The sequence below is a fragment of the Oncorhynchus kisutch genome, unplaced genomic scaffold (assembly GCF_002021735.2).
Source record: "Oncorhynchus kisutch isolate 150728-3 unplaced genomic scaffold, Okis_V2 Okis06b-Okis10b_hom, whole genome shotgun sequence".
Classification (NCBI taxonomy): domain Eukaryota; kingdom Metazoa; phylum Chordata; class Actinopteri; order Salmoniformes; family Salmonidae; genus Oncorhynchus; species Oncorhynchus kisutch.
In genome coordinates, this window is record NW_022261983.1 from 8,797,745 (window position 1) to 8,815,412 (window position 17,668).

The 17,668-nt window shown below is 40.9% G+C and overlaps 1 protein-coding gene across 3 annotated transcripts in view; it reads right to left on the reverse strand.

Moving 5' to 3' along the window:
- The window catches only part of LOC109876672 (transmembrane channel-like protein 6), a 44,189-nt gene that overhangs the window by 7,022 nt on the left and 19,499 nt on the right, over positions 1 to 17,668 (reverse strand). For all 3 annotated transcript variants that reach the window (XM_031813785.1, XM_031813786.1, XM_031813787.1), the window contains one exon: positions 14,198 to 14,288. In XM_031813785.1, the coding sequence (XP_031669645.1) occupies positions 14,198 to 14,288 (91 nt within the window). The remainder of the gene's footprint in view (positions 1 to 14,197; positions 14,289 to 17,668) is intronic.

Here is a 17,668-nt window from a genome sequence, read left to right on the forward strand (position 1 = left end):
AGGGTAGTGTGTGTTATATATATATGTTGTATTGGGCACAGGGGAGGGTAGTGTGTGTTATATATATATGTTGTATTGGGCACAGGGGAGGGTAGTGTGTTATATATATATATATATGTTGTATTGGGCACAGGGGAGGGTAGTGTGTTATATATATATATGTTGTATTGGGCACAGGGGAGGGTAGTGTGTGTTATATATATATATGTTGTATTGGGCACAGGGGAGGGTAGTGTGTTATATATATATATATATATGTTGTATTGGGCACAGGGGAGGGTAGTGTGTGTTATATATATATATGTTGTATTGGGCACAGGGGAGGGTAGTGTGTGTTATATATATATGTTGTATTGGGCACAGGGGAGGGTAGTGTGTTATATATATATATATATATATATGTTGTATTGGGCACAGGGGAGGGTAGTGTGTTATATATATATATATATATGTTGTATTGGGCACAGGGGAGGGTAGTGTGTTATATATATATATATGTTGTATTGGGCACAGGGGAGGGTAGTGTGTTATATATATATATATGTTGTATTGGGCACAGGGGAGGGTAGTGCGTTATATATATATATGTTGTATTGGGCACAGGGGAGGGTAGTGTGTTATATATATATATGTTGTATTGGGCACAGGGGAGGGTAGTGTGTGTTATATATATATATATGTTGTATTGGGCACAGGGGAGGGTAGTGTGTTATATATATATGTGTTGTATTGGGCACAGGGGAGGGTAGTGTGTTATATATATATATATATATATATGTGTTGTATTGGGCACAGGGGAGGGTAGTGTGTTATATATATATATATATATATATATATGTGTTGTATTGGGCACAGGGGAGGGTAGTGTGTTATATATATATATGTTGTATTGGGCACAGGGGAGGGTAGTGTGTTATATATATATGTTGTATTGGGCACAGGGGAGGGTAGTGTGTGTTTTATATATATGTTGTATTGGGCACAGGGGAGGGTAGTGTGTGTTATATATATATATGTTGTATTGGGCACAGGGGAGGGTAGTGTGTTATATATATATATGTTGTATTGGGCACAGGGGAGGGTAGTGTGTGTTTTATATATATGTTGTATTGGGCACAGGGGAGGGTAGTGTGTGTGTTATATATATATGTTGTATTGGGCACAGGGGAGGGTAGTGTGTGTTATATATATATATGTTGTATTGGGCACAGGGGAGGGTAGTGTGTTATATATATATATGTGTTGTATTGGGCACAGGGGAGGGTAGTGTGTTTTATATATATGTTGTATTGGGCACAGGGGAGGGTAGTGTGTGTTATATATATGTTGTATTGGGCACAGGGGAGGGTAGTGTGTGTTTTATATATATATGTTGTATTGGGCACAGGGGAGGGTAGTGTGTGTTATATATATATGTGTTGTATTGGGCACAGGGGAGGGTAGTGTGTTATATATATGTGTTGTATTGGGCACAGGGGAGGGTAGTGTGTGTTTTATATATATATGTTGTATTGGGCACAGGGGAGGGTAGTGTGTGTTTTATATATATATGTTGTATTGGGCACAGGGGAGGGTAGTGTGTGTTATATATATATATATATATATGTTGTATTGGGCACAGGGGAGGGTAGTGTGTTATATATATATATATGTTGTATTGGGCACAGGGGAGGGTAGTGTGTGTTTTATATATATGTTGTATTGGGCACAGGGGAGGGTAGTGTGTTATATATATATATATATGTGTTGTATTGGGCACAGGGGAGGGTAGTGTGTTTTATATATATGTGTTGTATTGGGCACAGGGGAGGGTAGTGTGTTTTATATATGTGTTGTATTGGGCACAGGGGAGGGTAGTGTGTTATATATATATATATATATATGTTGTATTGGGCACAGGGGAGGGTAGTGTGTTATATATATATATATGTGTTGTATTGGGCACAGGGGAGGGTAGTGTGTTTTATATATATGTGTTGTATTGGGCACAGGGGAGGGTAGTGTGTTTTATATATGTGTTGTATTGGGCACAGGGGAGGGTAGTGTGTTTTATATATATGTGTTGTATTGGGCACAGGGGAGGGTAGTGTGTTATATATATATATATGTTGTATTGGGCACAGGGGAGGGTAGTGTGTGTTTTATATATATGTTGTATTGGGCACAGGGGAGGGTAGTGTGTTATATATATATATATGTGTTGTATTGGGCACAGGGGAGGGTAGTGTGTTTTATATATGTGTTGTATTGGGCACAGGGGAGGGTAGTGTGTGTTTTATATATATATGTTGTATTGGGCACAGGGGAGGGTAGTGTGTTATATATATATATGTTGTATTGGGCACAGGGGAGGGTAGTGTGTTATATATATATATGTTGTATTGGGCACAGGGGAGGGTAGTGTGTTATATATATATATATGTGTTGTATTGGGCACAGGGGAGGGTAGTGTGTGTGTTATATATATGTGTTGTATTGGGCACAGGGGAGGGTAGTGTGTGTGTTATATATATGTTGTATTGGGCACAGGGGAGGGTAGTGTGTTATATATATATATATATGTTGTATTGGGCACAGGGGAGGGTAGTGTGTGTTATATATATATATGTTGTATTGGGCACAGGGGAGGGTAGTGTGTGTGTTATATATATGTTGTATTGGGCACAGGGGAGGGTAGTGTGTTATATATATATATATATATGTTGTATTGGGCACAGGGGAGGGTAGTGTGTGTTATATATATATGTTGTATTGGGCACAGGGGAGGGTAGTGTGTTATATATATATATATGTGTTGTATTGGGCACAGGGGAGGGTAGTGTGTTATATATATATATGTGTTGTATTGGGCACAGGGGAGGGTAGTGTGTTATATATATATATATGTTGTATTGGGCACAGGGGAGGGTAGTGTGTGTTATATATATGTTGTATTGGGCACAGGGGAGGGTAGTGTGTTTTATATATATGTTGTATTGGGCACAGGGGAGGGTAGTGTGTGTTATATATATATGTTGTATTGGGCACAGGGGAGGGTAGTGTGTGTTATATATATATGTGTTGTATTGGGCACAGGGGAGGGTAGTGTGTGTTTTATATATATATGTTGTATTGGGCACAGGGGAGGGTAGTGTGTTATATATATATATATATATGTGTTGTATTGGGCACAGGGGAGGGTAGTGTGTGTGTTATATATATGTTGTATTGGGCACAGGGGAGGGTAGTGTGTTATATATATATATATGTTGTATTGGGCACAGGGGAGGGTAGTGTGTGTTATATATATATGTTGTATTGGGCACAGGGGAGGGTAGTGTGTGTGTTATATATATGTTGTATTGGGCACAGGGGAGGGTAGTGTGTTATATATATATATATGTTGTATTGGGCACAGGGGAGGGTAGTGTGTGTTATATATATATGTTGTATTGGGCACAGGGGAGGGTAGTGTGTTATATATATATATATATGTGTTGTATTGGGCACAGGGGAGGGTAGTGTGTTATATATATATATATGTGTTGTATTGGGCACAGGGGAGGGTAGTGTGTTATATATATATATGTTGTATTGGGCACAGGGGAGGGTAGTGTGTTATATATATATATGTTGTATTGGGCACAGGGGAGGGTAGTGTGTGTTATATATATATGTTGTATTGGGCACAGGGGAGGGTAGTGTGTGTTATATATATATGTTGTATTGGGCACAGGGGAGGGTAGTGTGTTTTATATATATGTTGTATTGGGCACAGGGGAGGGTAGTGTGTTATATATATATATATATGTTGTATTGGGCACAGGGGAGGGTAGTGTGTTATATATATATATGTTGTATTGGGCACAGGGGAGGGTAGTGTGTGTTATATATATATATATGTTGTATTGGGCACAGGGGAGGGTAGTGTGTTATATATATATGTTGTATTGGGCACAGGGGAGGGTAGTGTGTTATATATATATATATGTGTTGTATTGGGCACAGGGGAGGGTAGTGTGTGTTATATATATATATATGTGTTGTATTGGGCACAGGGGAGGGTAGTGTGTGTTATATATATATGTTGTATTGGGCACAGGGGAGGGTAGTGTGTGTTATATATATATGTTGTATTGGGCACAGGGGAGGGTAGTGTGTGTTATATATATATGTTGTATTGGGCACAGGGGAGGGTAGTGTGTTTTATATATATGTTGTATTGGGCACAGGGGAGGGTAGTGTGTGTTATATATATATATATGTTGTATTGGGCACAGGGGAGGGTAGTGTGTGTTTTATATATGTGTTGTATTGGGCACAGGGGAGGGTAGTGTGTGTGTTATATATATATATATATGTGTTGTATTGGGCACAGGGGAGGGTAGTGTGTGTTTTATATATGTGTTGTATTGGGCACAGGGGAGGGTAGTGTGTGTGTTATATATATATATGTGTTGTATTGGGCACAGGGGAGGGTAGTGTGTTATATATATATGTTGTATTGGGCACAGGGGAGGGTAGTGTGTGTTATATATATATGTTGTATTGGGCACAGGGGAGGGTAGTGTGTGTTATATATATGTTGTATTGGGCACAGGGGAGGGTAGTGTGTTATATATATATGTTGTATTGGGCACAGGGGAGGGTAGTGTGTTATATATATATGTTGTATTGGGCACAGGGGAGGGTAGTGTGTTATATATATGTTGTATTGGGCACAGGGGAGGGTAGTGTGTTTTATATATATGTGTTGTATTGGGCACAGGGGAGGGTAGTGTGTGTGTTATATATATGTGTTGTATTGGGCACAGGGGAGGGTAGTGTGTGTTTTATATATATGTTGTATTGGGCACAGGGGAGGGTAGTGTGTTATATATATGTTGTATTGGGCACAGGGGAGGGTAGTGTGTGTTATATATATGTTGTATTGGGCACAGGGGAGGGTAGTGTGTTATATATATGTGTTGTATTGGGCACAGGGGAGGGTAGTGTGTTATATATATGTGTTGTATTGGGCACAGGGGAGGGTAGTGTGTTATATATATGTGTTGTATTGGGCACAGGGGAGGGTAGTGTGTGTTATATATATGTTGTATTGGGCACAGGGGAGGGTAGTGTGTGTTTTATATATATGTTGTATTGGGCACAGGGGAGGGTAGTGTGTTATATATATATATATATATATGTTGTATTGGGCACAGGGGAGGGTAGTGTGTTATATATATATATATATATGTTGTATTGGGCACAGGGGAGGGTAGTGTGTGTTATATATATATGTTGTATTGGGCACAGGGGAGGGTAGTGTGTGTTATATATATATGTTGTATTGGGCACAGGGGAGGGTAGTGTGTGTTATATATATATGTTGTATTGGGCACAGGGGAGGGTAGTGTGTGTTATATATATATGTTGTATTGGGCACAGGGGAGGGTAGTGTGTGTTATATATATATGTTGTATTGGGCACAGGGGAGGGTAGTGTGTGTTATATATATATGTGTATTGGGCACAGGGGAGGGTAGTGTGTGTTTTATATATATATGTGTTGTATTGGGCACAGGGGAGGGTAGTGTGTGTTATATATATATGTTGTATTGGGCACAGGGGAGGGTAGTGTGTGTTATATATATATGTTGTATTGGGCACAGGGGAGGGTAGTGTGTTTTATATATATATATATGTTGTATTGGGCACAGGGGAGGGTAGTGTGTGTTATATATATATATGTTGTATTGGGCACAGGGGAGGGTAGTGTGTGTTATATATATATATGTTGTATTGGGCACAGGGGAGGGTAGTGTGTGTTTATATATATATATGTGTTGTATTGGGCACAGGGGAGGGTAGTGTGTGTTATATATATGTGTTGTATTGGGCACAGGGGAGGGTAGTGTGTGTTATATATATGTGTTGTATTGGGCACAGGGGAGGGTAGTGTGTGTTATATATATATGTTGTATTGGGCACAGGGGAGGGTAGTGTGTGTTTTATATATATATATATGTTGTATTGGGCACAGGGGAGGGTAGTGTGTGTTATATATATGTGTTGTATTGGGCACAGGGGAGGGTAGTGTGTGTTATATATATGTGTTGTATTGGGCACAGGGGAGGGTAGTGTGTGTTATATATATATGTTGTATTGGGCACAGGGGAGGGTAGTGTGTGTTTTATATATATATATATGTTGTATTGGGCACAGGGGAGGGTAGTGTGTGTTATATATATGTGTTGTATTGGGCACAGGGGAGGGTAGTGTGTGTTTTATATATATATATATGTTGTATTGGGCACAGGGGAGGGTAGTGTGTGTTATATATATATGTTGTATTGGGCACAGGGGAGGGTAGTGTGTTATATATATATATATATGTTGTATTGGGCACAGGGGAGGGTAGTGTGTTATATATATATATATATGTTGTATTGGGCACAGGGGAGGGTAGTGTGTGTTTTATATATATATATATATGTTGTATTGGGCACAGGGGAGGGTAGTGTGTGTTATATATATATATGTTGTATTGGGCACAGGGGAGGGTAGTGTGTTATATATATATATATATGTTGTATTGGGCACAGGGGAGGGTAGTGTTTATATATATATATGTGTTGTATTGGGCACAGGGGAGGGTAGTGTGTGTTATATATATATGTTGTATTGGGCACAGGGGAGGGTAGTGTGTTTTATATATATATATGTTGTATTGGGCACAGGGGAGGGTAGTGTGTTTTATATATATATATGTTGGTATTGGGCACAGGGGAGGGTAGTGTGTTTTATATATATATATGTTTGTATTGGGCACAGGGGGAGGGTAGTGTGTGTTATATATATATATATGTGTTGTATTGGGCACAGGGGAGGGTAGTGTGTGTTATATATATATATATATGTGTTGTATTGGGCACAGGGGAGGGTAGTGTGTGTTATATATATATAATGTGTTGTATTGGGCACAGGGGAGGGTAGTGTGTGTTATATATATATATATGTGTTGTATTGGGCACAGGGGAGGGTAGTGTGTGTTATATATATATATATATGTGTTGTATTGGGCACAGGGGAGGGTAGTGTGGTGTTATATATATATATATATGTGTTGTATTGGGCACAGGGGAAGGGTAGTGTGTTATATATATATGTTGTATTGGGCACAGGGGAGGGTAGTGTGTTATATATATGTTGTATTGGGCACAGGGGAGGGTAGTGTGTGTTATATATATATATATATGTTGTATTGGGCACAGGGGAGGGTAGTGTGTGTTTTATATATATATGTGTTTGTATTGGGCACAGGGGAAGGGTAGTGTGTTATATATATATGTTGTATTGGGCACAGGGGAGGGTAGTGTGTGTTATATATATATGTTGTATTGGGCACAGGGGAGGGTAGTGTGTGTTTTATATATATATGTGTTGTATTGGGCACAGGGGAGGGTAGTGTGTTATATATATATGTTGTATTGGGCACAGGGGAGGGTAGTGTGTTATATATATATGTTGTATTGGGCACAGGGGAGGGTAGTGTGTGTTATATATATATGTTGTATTGGGCACAGGGGAGGGTAGTGTGTGTTATATATATATGTTGTATTGGGCACAGGGGAGGGTAGTGTGTGTTTTATATATATGTTGTATTGGGCACAGGGGAGGGTAGTGTGTGTTATATATATATGTGTTGTATTGGGCACAGGGGAGGGTAGTGTGTGTTATATATATATGTTGTATTGGGCACAGGGGAGGGTAGTGTGTGTTTTATATATATGTTGTATTGGGCACAGGGGAGGGTAGTGTGTTTTATATATATATATATATGTTGTATTGGGCACAGGGGAGGGTAGTGTGTTATATATATATGTGTTGTATTGGGCACAGGGGAGGGTAGTGTGTTATATATATATATATGTTGTATTGGGCACAGGGGAGGGTAGTGTGTTATATATATATATATGTTGTATTGGGCACAGGGGAGGGTAGTGTGTGTTATATATATATATGTTGTATTGGGCACAGGGGAGGGTAGTGTGTGTTATATATATATATGTTGTATTGGGCACAGGGGAGGGTAGTGTGTTATATATATATATGTGTTGTATTGGGCACAGGGGAGGGTAGTGTGTGTTATATATATATGTTGTATTGGGCACAGGGGAGGGTAGTGTGTGTTATATATATATGTTGTATTGGGCACAGGGGAGGGTAGTGTGTTATATATATATATATATATATGTGTTGTATTGGGCACAGGGGAGGGTAGTGTGTGTTATATATATATATATATGTGTTGTATTGGGCACAGGGGAGGGTAGTGTGTGTTATATATATATATATGTGTTGTATTGGGCACAGGGGAGGGTAGTGTGTGTTATATATATATATATATATGTGTTGTATTGGGCACAGGGGAGGGTAGTGTGTGTTATATATATGTGTTGTATTGGGCACAGGGGAGGGTAGTGTGTGTTTTATATATATGTTGTATTGGGCACAGGGGAGGGTAGTGTGTGTGTTATATATATGTTGTATTGGGCACAGGGGAGGGTAGTGTGTGTTATATATATATGTTGTATTGGGCACAGGGGAGGGTAGTGTGTGTTATATATATATGTTGTATTGGGCACAGGGGAGGGTAGTGTGTGTTATATATATATGTTGTATTGGGCACAGGGGAGGGTAGTGTGTGTTATATATATATGTTGTATTGGGCACAGGGGAGGGTAGTGTGTGTTATATATATATGTTGTATTGGGCACAGGGGAGGGTAGTGTGTGTTATATATATATGTTGTATTGGGCACAGGGGAGGGTAGTGTGTGTTATATATATATGTTGTATTGGGCACAGGGGAGGGTAGTGTGTGTTATATATATATGTTGTATTGGGCACAGGGGAGGGTAGTGTGTGTTTTATATATATATGTGTTGTATTGGGCACAGGGGAGGGTAGTGTGTGTTATATATATATGTTGTATTGGGCACAGGGGAGGGTAGTGTGTGTTATATATATATGTTGTATTGGGCACAGGGGAGGGTAGTGTGTTTTATATATATATATGTTGTATTGGGCACAGGGGAGGGTAGTGTGTGTTATATATATATATATGTTGTATTGGGCACAGGGGAGGGTAGTGTGTGTTATATATATATATGTTGTATTGGGCACAGGGGAGGGTAGTGTGTTTTATATATATATATGTTGTATTGGGCACAGGGGAGGGTAGTGTGTGTTTTATATATATGTTGTATTGGGCACAGGGGAGGGTAGTGTGTTTTATATATATATATGTTGTATTGGGCACAGGGGAGGGTAGTGTGTGTTATATATATATATATGTTGTATTGGGCACAGGGGAGGGTAGTGTGTGTTTTATATATATGTTGTATTGGGCACAGGGGAGGGTAGTGTGTGTGTTTTATATATATATATATGTTGTATTGGGCACAGGGGAGGGTAGTGTGTGTTATATATATGTGTTGTATTGGGCACAGGGGAGGGTAGTGTGTGTTATATATATATGTGTTGTATTGGGCACAGGGGAGGGTAGTGTGTGTTATATATATATATATGTGTTGTATTGGGCACAGGGGAGGGTAGTGTGTTATATATATATATATATATATATGTTGTATTGGGCACAGGGGAGGGTAGTGTGTTATATATATATATATATGTTGTATTGGGCACAGGGGAGGGTAGTGTGTTATATATATATATGTGTTGTATTGGGCACAGGGGAGGGTAGTGTGTTTTATATATATATATGTTGTATTGGGCACAGGGGAGGGTAGTGTGTGTTATATATATATATATATGTGTTGTATTGGGCACAGGGGAGGGTAGTGTGTGTTATATATATATATATATATGTGTTGTATTGGGCACAGGGGAGGGTAGTGTGTGTTATATATATATATATGTGTTGTATTGGGCACAGGGGAGGGTAGTGTGTGTTATATATATATATATGTGTTGTATTGGGCACAGGGGAGGGTAGTGTGTGTTATATATATATATATGTGTTGTATTGGGCACAGGGGAGGGTAGTGTGTGTTATATATATATATGTGTTGTATTGGGCACAGGGGAGGGTAGTGTGTGTTATATATATATATATGTGTTGTATTGGGCACAGGGGAGGGTAGTGTGTGTTATATATATATATATGTGTTGTATTGGGCACAGGGGAGGGTAGTGTGTGTTATATATATATATATATATGTGTTGTATTGGGCACAGGGGAGGGTAGTGTGTGTTATATATATATATATATGTGTTGTATTGGGCACAGGGGAGGGTAGTGTGTGTTATATATATATATATATGTGTTGTATTGGGCACAGGGGAGGGTAGTGTGTGTTATATATATATATATGTGTTGTATTGGGCACAGGGGAGGGTAGTGTGTGTTATATATATATATATATGTTGTATTGGGCACAGGGGAGGGTAGTGTGTTTTATATATATATATGTTGTATTGGGCACAGGGGAGGGTAGTGTGTTATATATATATATGTTGTATTGGGCACAGGGGAGGGTAGTGTGTTATATATATATATGTGTTGTATTGGGCACAGGGGAGGGTTAGTGTGTGTTTTATATATATGTTGTATTGGGCACAGGGGAGGGTAGTGTGTGTTTTATATATATGTTGTATTGGGCACAGGGGAGGGTAGTGTGTGTTTTATATATATATATGTTGTATTGGGCACAGGGGAGGGTAGTGTGTGTTATATATATATGTTGTATTGGGCACAGGGGAGGGTAGTGTGTGTTATATATATATATGTTGTATTGGGCACAGGGGAGGGTAGTGTGTTTTATATATATGTTGTATTGGGCACAGGGGAGGGTAGTGTGTTATATATATATATGTTGTATTGGGCACAGGGGAGGGTAGTGTGTGTTATATATATGTGTTGTATTGGGCACAGGGGAGGGTAGTGTGTGTTATATATATGTGTTGTATTGGGCACAGGGGAGGGTAGTGTGTGTTATATATATGTGTTGTATTGGGCACAGGGGAGGGTAGTGTGTGTTATATATATGTGTTGTATTGGGCACAGGGGAGGGTAGTGTGTTTTATATATATGTTGTATTGGGCACAGGGGAGGGTAGTGTGTTTATATATATATTGTATTGGGCACAGGGGAGGGTAGTGTGTGTTATATATATGTGTTGTATTGGGCACAGGGGAGGGTAGTGTGTTGTTTTCCACTGGTTTACATTTGTCTTTTGCAAGTTTTATAATATAATTTCTTCCATCCTTGCCAAATATCCTCATGCAAGCAGATGAGCCTCCCCTATGTCAAGGAGTTTTGGTACTTCCCTTATGCACTAGGCTTTTCTGAGCTCTATCCACCATTCAGTGATAAGTTGTAGTTGGATCGTATGTCCATATCTGCAATAGGCAATCATACCACACATAAAAGCATTAACAGCTGCATACATTTTCAATATGAATCCAGAAGAACAAAAAGGAATAGCTGATATGCACCAGGCCTCTCTGCTGCCTCGTTGCGCGTGAAAGAACAGTGAAGCCATGAAACAGGTCACCTATTGATCTTGTTATTAAGGGAATGATTAATAGAATGATCCCACCTACACTACAACACAATGAATAATTGCATAATTTTTTTCCAGTGAGTACCTCATTCTACTCTAGGCTGCAGTGAATTTGTACAGTAACTTGAATAATGGAACAAAAGCCCTGTGATTTGAATGTTTAAGTGGGCATCCAGCCAGAATGGGTTGTGCCAGCTCTGCGCTCGAGACCCCCAGTGCGCCTTCAAGGCCCGCCCCACGCCTCCTGTGTGTCTCCTCAGCCTGGTGAGTCCTGTGCCCAGGAAGAAGCCTCCAGCGACGATCCATGGCACGGAGCCTGCAGCGACGATCCATGGCACGGAGCCTCCAGTCCGGGGCCCGCAGAGAGGTTGCCCAGTCCGGGGCCCGCAGAGAGGTTGCCCAGTCCGGGGCCCGCAGAGAGGTTGCCCAGTCCGGGGCCCGCAGAGAGGTTGCCCAGTCCGGGGCCCGCAGAGAGGTTGCCCAGTCCGGGGCCCGCAGAGAGGTTGCCCAGTCCGGGGCCCGCAGAGAGGTTGCCCAGTCCGGGGCCCGCAGAGAGGGTCCTCACACCAGAGGCGTCACCAAAGCGGGGTGAGCCAGAGGTGGAGCGGGTTCTAGGTCCCGCACCAGAGCCGCCACCGTGGATAGATGCCCACCCAGACCCTCCCCTATAGGTTCAGGTTTTGCAGCCGGAGTCCACACCTTTGGAGGGGGGTAAGGTCACGCCCTGACCTTAGAGAGCCTTTTTTATGTCTCTTTTTGGTTTGGCCAGGGTGTGATTTGGGTGGGCATTCTATGTCCTTTATTTCTATGATTTGTGTTTCTGTGTTAGCCGGGTATGGTTCTCAATCAGGGACAGCTGTCTAACGTGGTCTCTGATTGAGTATCATACTTAGGTAGCCCTTTTCCCTCCTTTTAGTGTGGGTAGTTGACTTTGTTAGTGGCACTATAGCCCTCTTAAGCTTCACGATCGTTTTGTATTGTTTGTTTTGTTGGCGACATTAGAAATAAAGTAATGTACACTCACCACGCTGCGCTGCGCTTTGGTCCACTTATTCGTTCCAGGAAGACGGCCGTGACAATAGGCGTACGGAGGCCCATTATCAGCAGCTATCACTCCTGTGTTCCAATGGCACGTTGCGTTAGCTAATCCAAGGTTATCATTTTAAAATGCTAATTGATCATTAGAAAACCCTTTTGCAATTATGTTAGCACAGCTGAAACCTGTTGATCTGATTAAAGAAGCAGTAAAACGGGCCTTCTTTAGACTAGTTGAGTATTTGGAACATCAGCATTTGTGGGTTCGATTACAGGCTCATAATGGCCAGAAACAAATAACTTTCTTCTGAAACACGTCAGTCTATTCTTGTTCTGAGAAATGATGGCTATTCCATGTGAGATATTGCCAAGAAACTGGAGATCTCGTACAACGCTGTGTACTACTCCCTTCACAGAACAGTGCAAACTGGCACTAACCAGAATAGAAAGAGTGGGAGGCCCCGGTGCACAACTGAGCAAGAGGACAAGTACATTAGAGTGCCTAGTTTGAGAAACAGATACCTCACAAGTCCTCAACTGGCAGCTTCATTAAATAGTACCAGCAAAACACCCGTCTCAACGTCAACAGTGAAGAGACAACTCCGGGATGCTGGCCTTCTAGGCAGAGTTGGAAAGAAAAAGCCATATCTCAGACTGGCCAATAAAAATAAAAGATGAAGATGGGCAAAAGAACACAGACACTGGACAGAGGAACTCTGCCTAGAAGGCCAGCATCCCGGAGCTGCCTCTTCACTGTTGAAGTTGAGACTGGTGTTTTGCGGGTACTATTCAATGAAGTGACTTGTGACAAAAAAAATATCTATCAATCCAAACAGTGCAGCGGCCATTTGACAAATGGAAAGAGACATTGTTACAAAACACCAAAATGATTAATGACAGTCAGAGACTGTCAACACACACCTTCATACTGGCTAGGCCTACAAGGTAGGGAGGGATGTGTTTCCAGTTGTCAGTCTATTTGTTGTGGTGCTGAAAACGCTAATCATGATATTGAGGTGCTTGGAATTGGTATGTTTTGTTTATTGGTTGTGTGGTGCATTGGGACAGAAACCTGTTGGTGGAAAATGTGTCACATATTTGACATAGTTATACATATGGCATTAAAATGTATATCTGATTTCCCCCTAGCTGATCATTGTCTGCATCCGGCAATGATTGTAGAGTAATGAAACAGGCAGGGAGAGTGAGCTCCTCTGTGGTGGTCGGCCAACCCTCAACCTGCACAGCATCAATCGTGCCACAAAAGCTGAAGTGGCAAAGTTGATATCCATGTTAATAAACAGTGTTGCTACAGTTATCTGTGGTCGTAAACATTATTTTTGAGTTAATTCTATGAGGGGGGAGGGGGTGCAATTTATTTTAGTGAAAAGGGGGGTGTCATGTGTAAATAGTTAAGCTGAGAAGGGAGGTACATTTTTTGTATGACACCTTGAGTTGGACCAGCCTCCCCAGTAAATATAGAACTGTCCCCTACTACTACTTTGGGCCATAAATTCTTAGCTACTAATGTTTCAATGAAAGGGGACCTTAATTTGAAGGTGACATCTTGTTTTATGACAGACAGCATAGTGACAAGTATCAGGTGTCTTACCTGCAGACCATGTTGCTCTGGTTCAGCTGCAATTTTCCCCAGCCAATGGTAGCACAGTACACCAAGAATGCTCACCTTCAGCAGTAGGTTCCTGTATAAAAACAGGATGTACATTATCAAGTGTCTCAGAGTAAGAGTGCTGATTTAAGGTCAGTTTAGCCCAGCCATACTGAAATGGAGGACCGTGGTCCGGACTTAGTCAGGCTTTCAACTTGCTGCTGTTGAGTTATAATAGAATGCACAAGGTGCAATTTGGAAATGTCTAAGTGCATGGACAGTTTTCTTCTTATGTCATTCACGGACTGACCTACAGCTATTTACAACTGACAAATGTTCCGTTGTTAAACTACTAGCCCATGTAAGCTAGACACAGTGCATTCAGAAAGTATTCAGACCCCTTGACTTTTTACACTTTGTTACGAATTTATTCTAAAAATGGATTAAATGAATAAATCTCGTCAATTTACACACAATACCCAATAATGACAAAGTGAAAACAAGTTTTTACATAAATAATTTGAATTCGAAATTGAGCTCAGGTGCTTCCTGTTTCCATTGATCATCCTTGAGATGTTTCTAAAACTTGATTGGAGTCCACCTGTGTTAAAGAGTCTATATAAGGTCCCACAGTTGGCAGTGCATGTCAGAGCAAAAACCAAGCCATGAGGTTATAAGAATTATCTGTAGAGCCGTGAGACAGGATTGTGTTGAGGAACAGATCTGGGGAAGGGTACCAAAAAAATGTCTGCAGCATTGAAGGTCCGCAAGAACACAGTGGCCTCCATCATTCTTAAAAGGAAGGAGTTTGGAGTTCTTCTGTGGAGATGGGAAAACCTTCCAGAAGGACAACCATCGCTCCAGCACTCCACCAATCCGGCCTTTATGGTAGAGAGGCCAGACGGAAGCCATTCCTCTGTAAAAAAGGCACATGACAGTCCGCTTGGAGTCTGCCAAAAGGCTCTCAGACCATGAGAAACAACATTCTCTGGTCTGATGAAACCAAGAGTGAACTCTTTGGCCTGAATGAGAAGTTTCACGTCGGGAGGAAACCAGGCACCATCCCTACGGTGAAGTATGGTGGTGGCAGCATCATGCTATGGGGATGTTTTTCAGCAGCAGGAACTAGTCAGGATCAAGGGAAAGATGAACGGTGCAAAGAACAGAGAGATCCTTGATGAAAACCTCCTCCAGACCGCTCAGGACTTCAGACTGGGGTGAAGGTTCACTTTCCAACAGGACAACAAACCTAAGCACACAGCCAAGACAATGCAAGAGTGGATTCAGGACATCTTGAACCTGATCGAACATCTCTGGAGAGACCTGAAAATAACTGTGCAGCAACGCTCCCCATCCAACCTGACAGAGCTTGAGAGGATCTGCAGAGAAGGGAGAATCTCCCCAAATACAGGTGTGCCAAGCAGAAGAATCAAAGCTGTAATTACTGCCAAAGCTGCTTCAACAAAGTACTGAGTAAAGAGTCTGAATACTTATGTAAATCTGATATTTCAGTTTACATTTTTTATACATTTCAAACAAATTCTAGAAACCTGTTTTTGCTTTGTCATTATGGGGTATTGTGTGTAGATTGAGGAGGGAAAAACAATTGAATCAATTTTAGAATAAGGCTGTAACGTAACAAAAAGTCAAGGGGTCTGAATACTTTCCGAATGCACTGTAGGTAAGTTAGGCTAACCAGCTACATGTCAGCTAGATAACTGGTTAGCCTAATTTACCTATCTAAATCTTGCAGTTATCGTGGCTGGATTACGTGCCCAGGGCCCCCCATTGATTTTGTTGAGTCACTCAGGTATCATTTGAACACACATTAGACATGTAGAATTGCAGGAAATTGGCTTTACAAACAGCAACATTTTCTCTCTGCCAACAAGAGAGGTTTGAACAGTTTGGGGTCGCACTGTGAGGGGGTTTGTCACTACGGCAACAACTGACAATATCCATCCACTGGTTTAGCCTTTCAGATCACAAATAATAAGATTATATTTACAGGGAGGAGCTGAACCTAGATCAGCACTTCTACTTTGAGAAGCTTGATACATGGCTCCAGATATTGTTAGAGGAAGGAACATTTGGTGAGTTTGTTAGGGCACGCGTTTTAAAAACGTTTTGCAACGTACAGCAAATATGAGCATTTCTTATTGGACAAGACCAAGTAGTCCCTCTGTTTCAGTTCATATCCTTCCGTTTGATGCCTAATGAACATGACCCTGCTGTACTACTGTGGCCATTGGATGGAGAGCTTTATTACACACACCCACACACCCTCCTATTGGGCCTCTGTTAACCACTTTGATAGGAGCAGCTAAAATGGTTTACTCTGAAGTTATGGTATCTGTAGTATACTTTTGTGAAGGGCTCCATCCCTTTGTTGGTGCATTGACAACACCCTCCCATTTGTACTTCTTGTTTACACATGGAGGGAGCATACTAGCTCACTAACTGTTGTCCAAACCAGTTGTTAGCCCTCTTTGCCTAAGCTGTTGATGGTTTCTTTGTTGCTATCCCTAGTTTTGCTTAGCCCTGTTTATTTGCCAATATCCAACATGTATTTGATCAATTTCACCTCCTGTGGTTGAAAAATAAAATAAATAAAAAAAACGTTCCCAGTTTTCCAATAGATTTTTACGTCTTCCACTTCTGTATTTCATCACTATTGACCATAGTAACCCACACCTTGAGTATCACCCTGTATGGTCCACCACGGTCTCTTATTAGCACCATAAGCTGAAGCGGGTCCTCCCTAACTGTCTTCCCCCTGCCCTATATGAAACTTGTCCAGTCCCTTTGATCATTTTGAAGGCCGAAATGTCAATATTTTAAACTTGCCTAATAAAACTAAGAATTTTGAGTGGTGAGCCAATGGTGTTTACTCATTTTTAGGTTGCACCTTGACTCACGTTGGTTGAGCACACTCTACGCCTTTCCAAATTCTCTTTTTTTTTATATGGTGAAAAGTAAACAAGACTCAATGGTAGTGTCTGTGTGAAACATCTTGTGATTGTGTTATGGGCTCATGTACAGAGGGCGGCAGGGTAGCCTAGTGGTTAGAGCGTTGGACTAGTAACCGGAAGGTTGCAAGTTCAAATCCCAGAGCTGACAAGGTACAAATCTGTCATTCTGCCCCTGAACAGGCAGTTAACCCACTGTTCCTAGGCCATCATTGAAAATAAGAATTATTTTAAATAATCGTTAAATAAAAAAGGTAAAAAAACAAACAGGAGAGTTAACTTGACCACCGAAATAACCCCCCACTTAACTCAAGACGAAACGTCACAAGACATTCAGAATACCTCCCATTAGTTTCCGCTGTGCACCATGTGCAGGCTCACTTGTTGGATTGGCTTTCTGTCCACGTAGGAGCCAACAAAATGTTCCCTGTGCTACTTGATTACTGGGGAAAGATGCATACATTTCAACGTTTGTTGCATGCTTTGAATTAAAAAGGGAAATTAC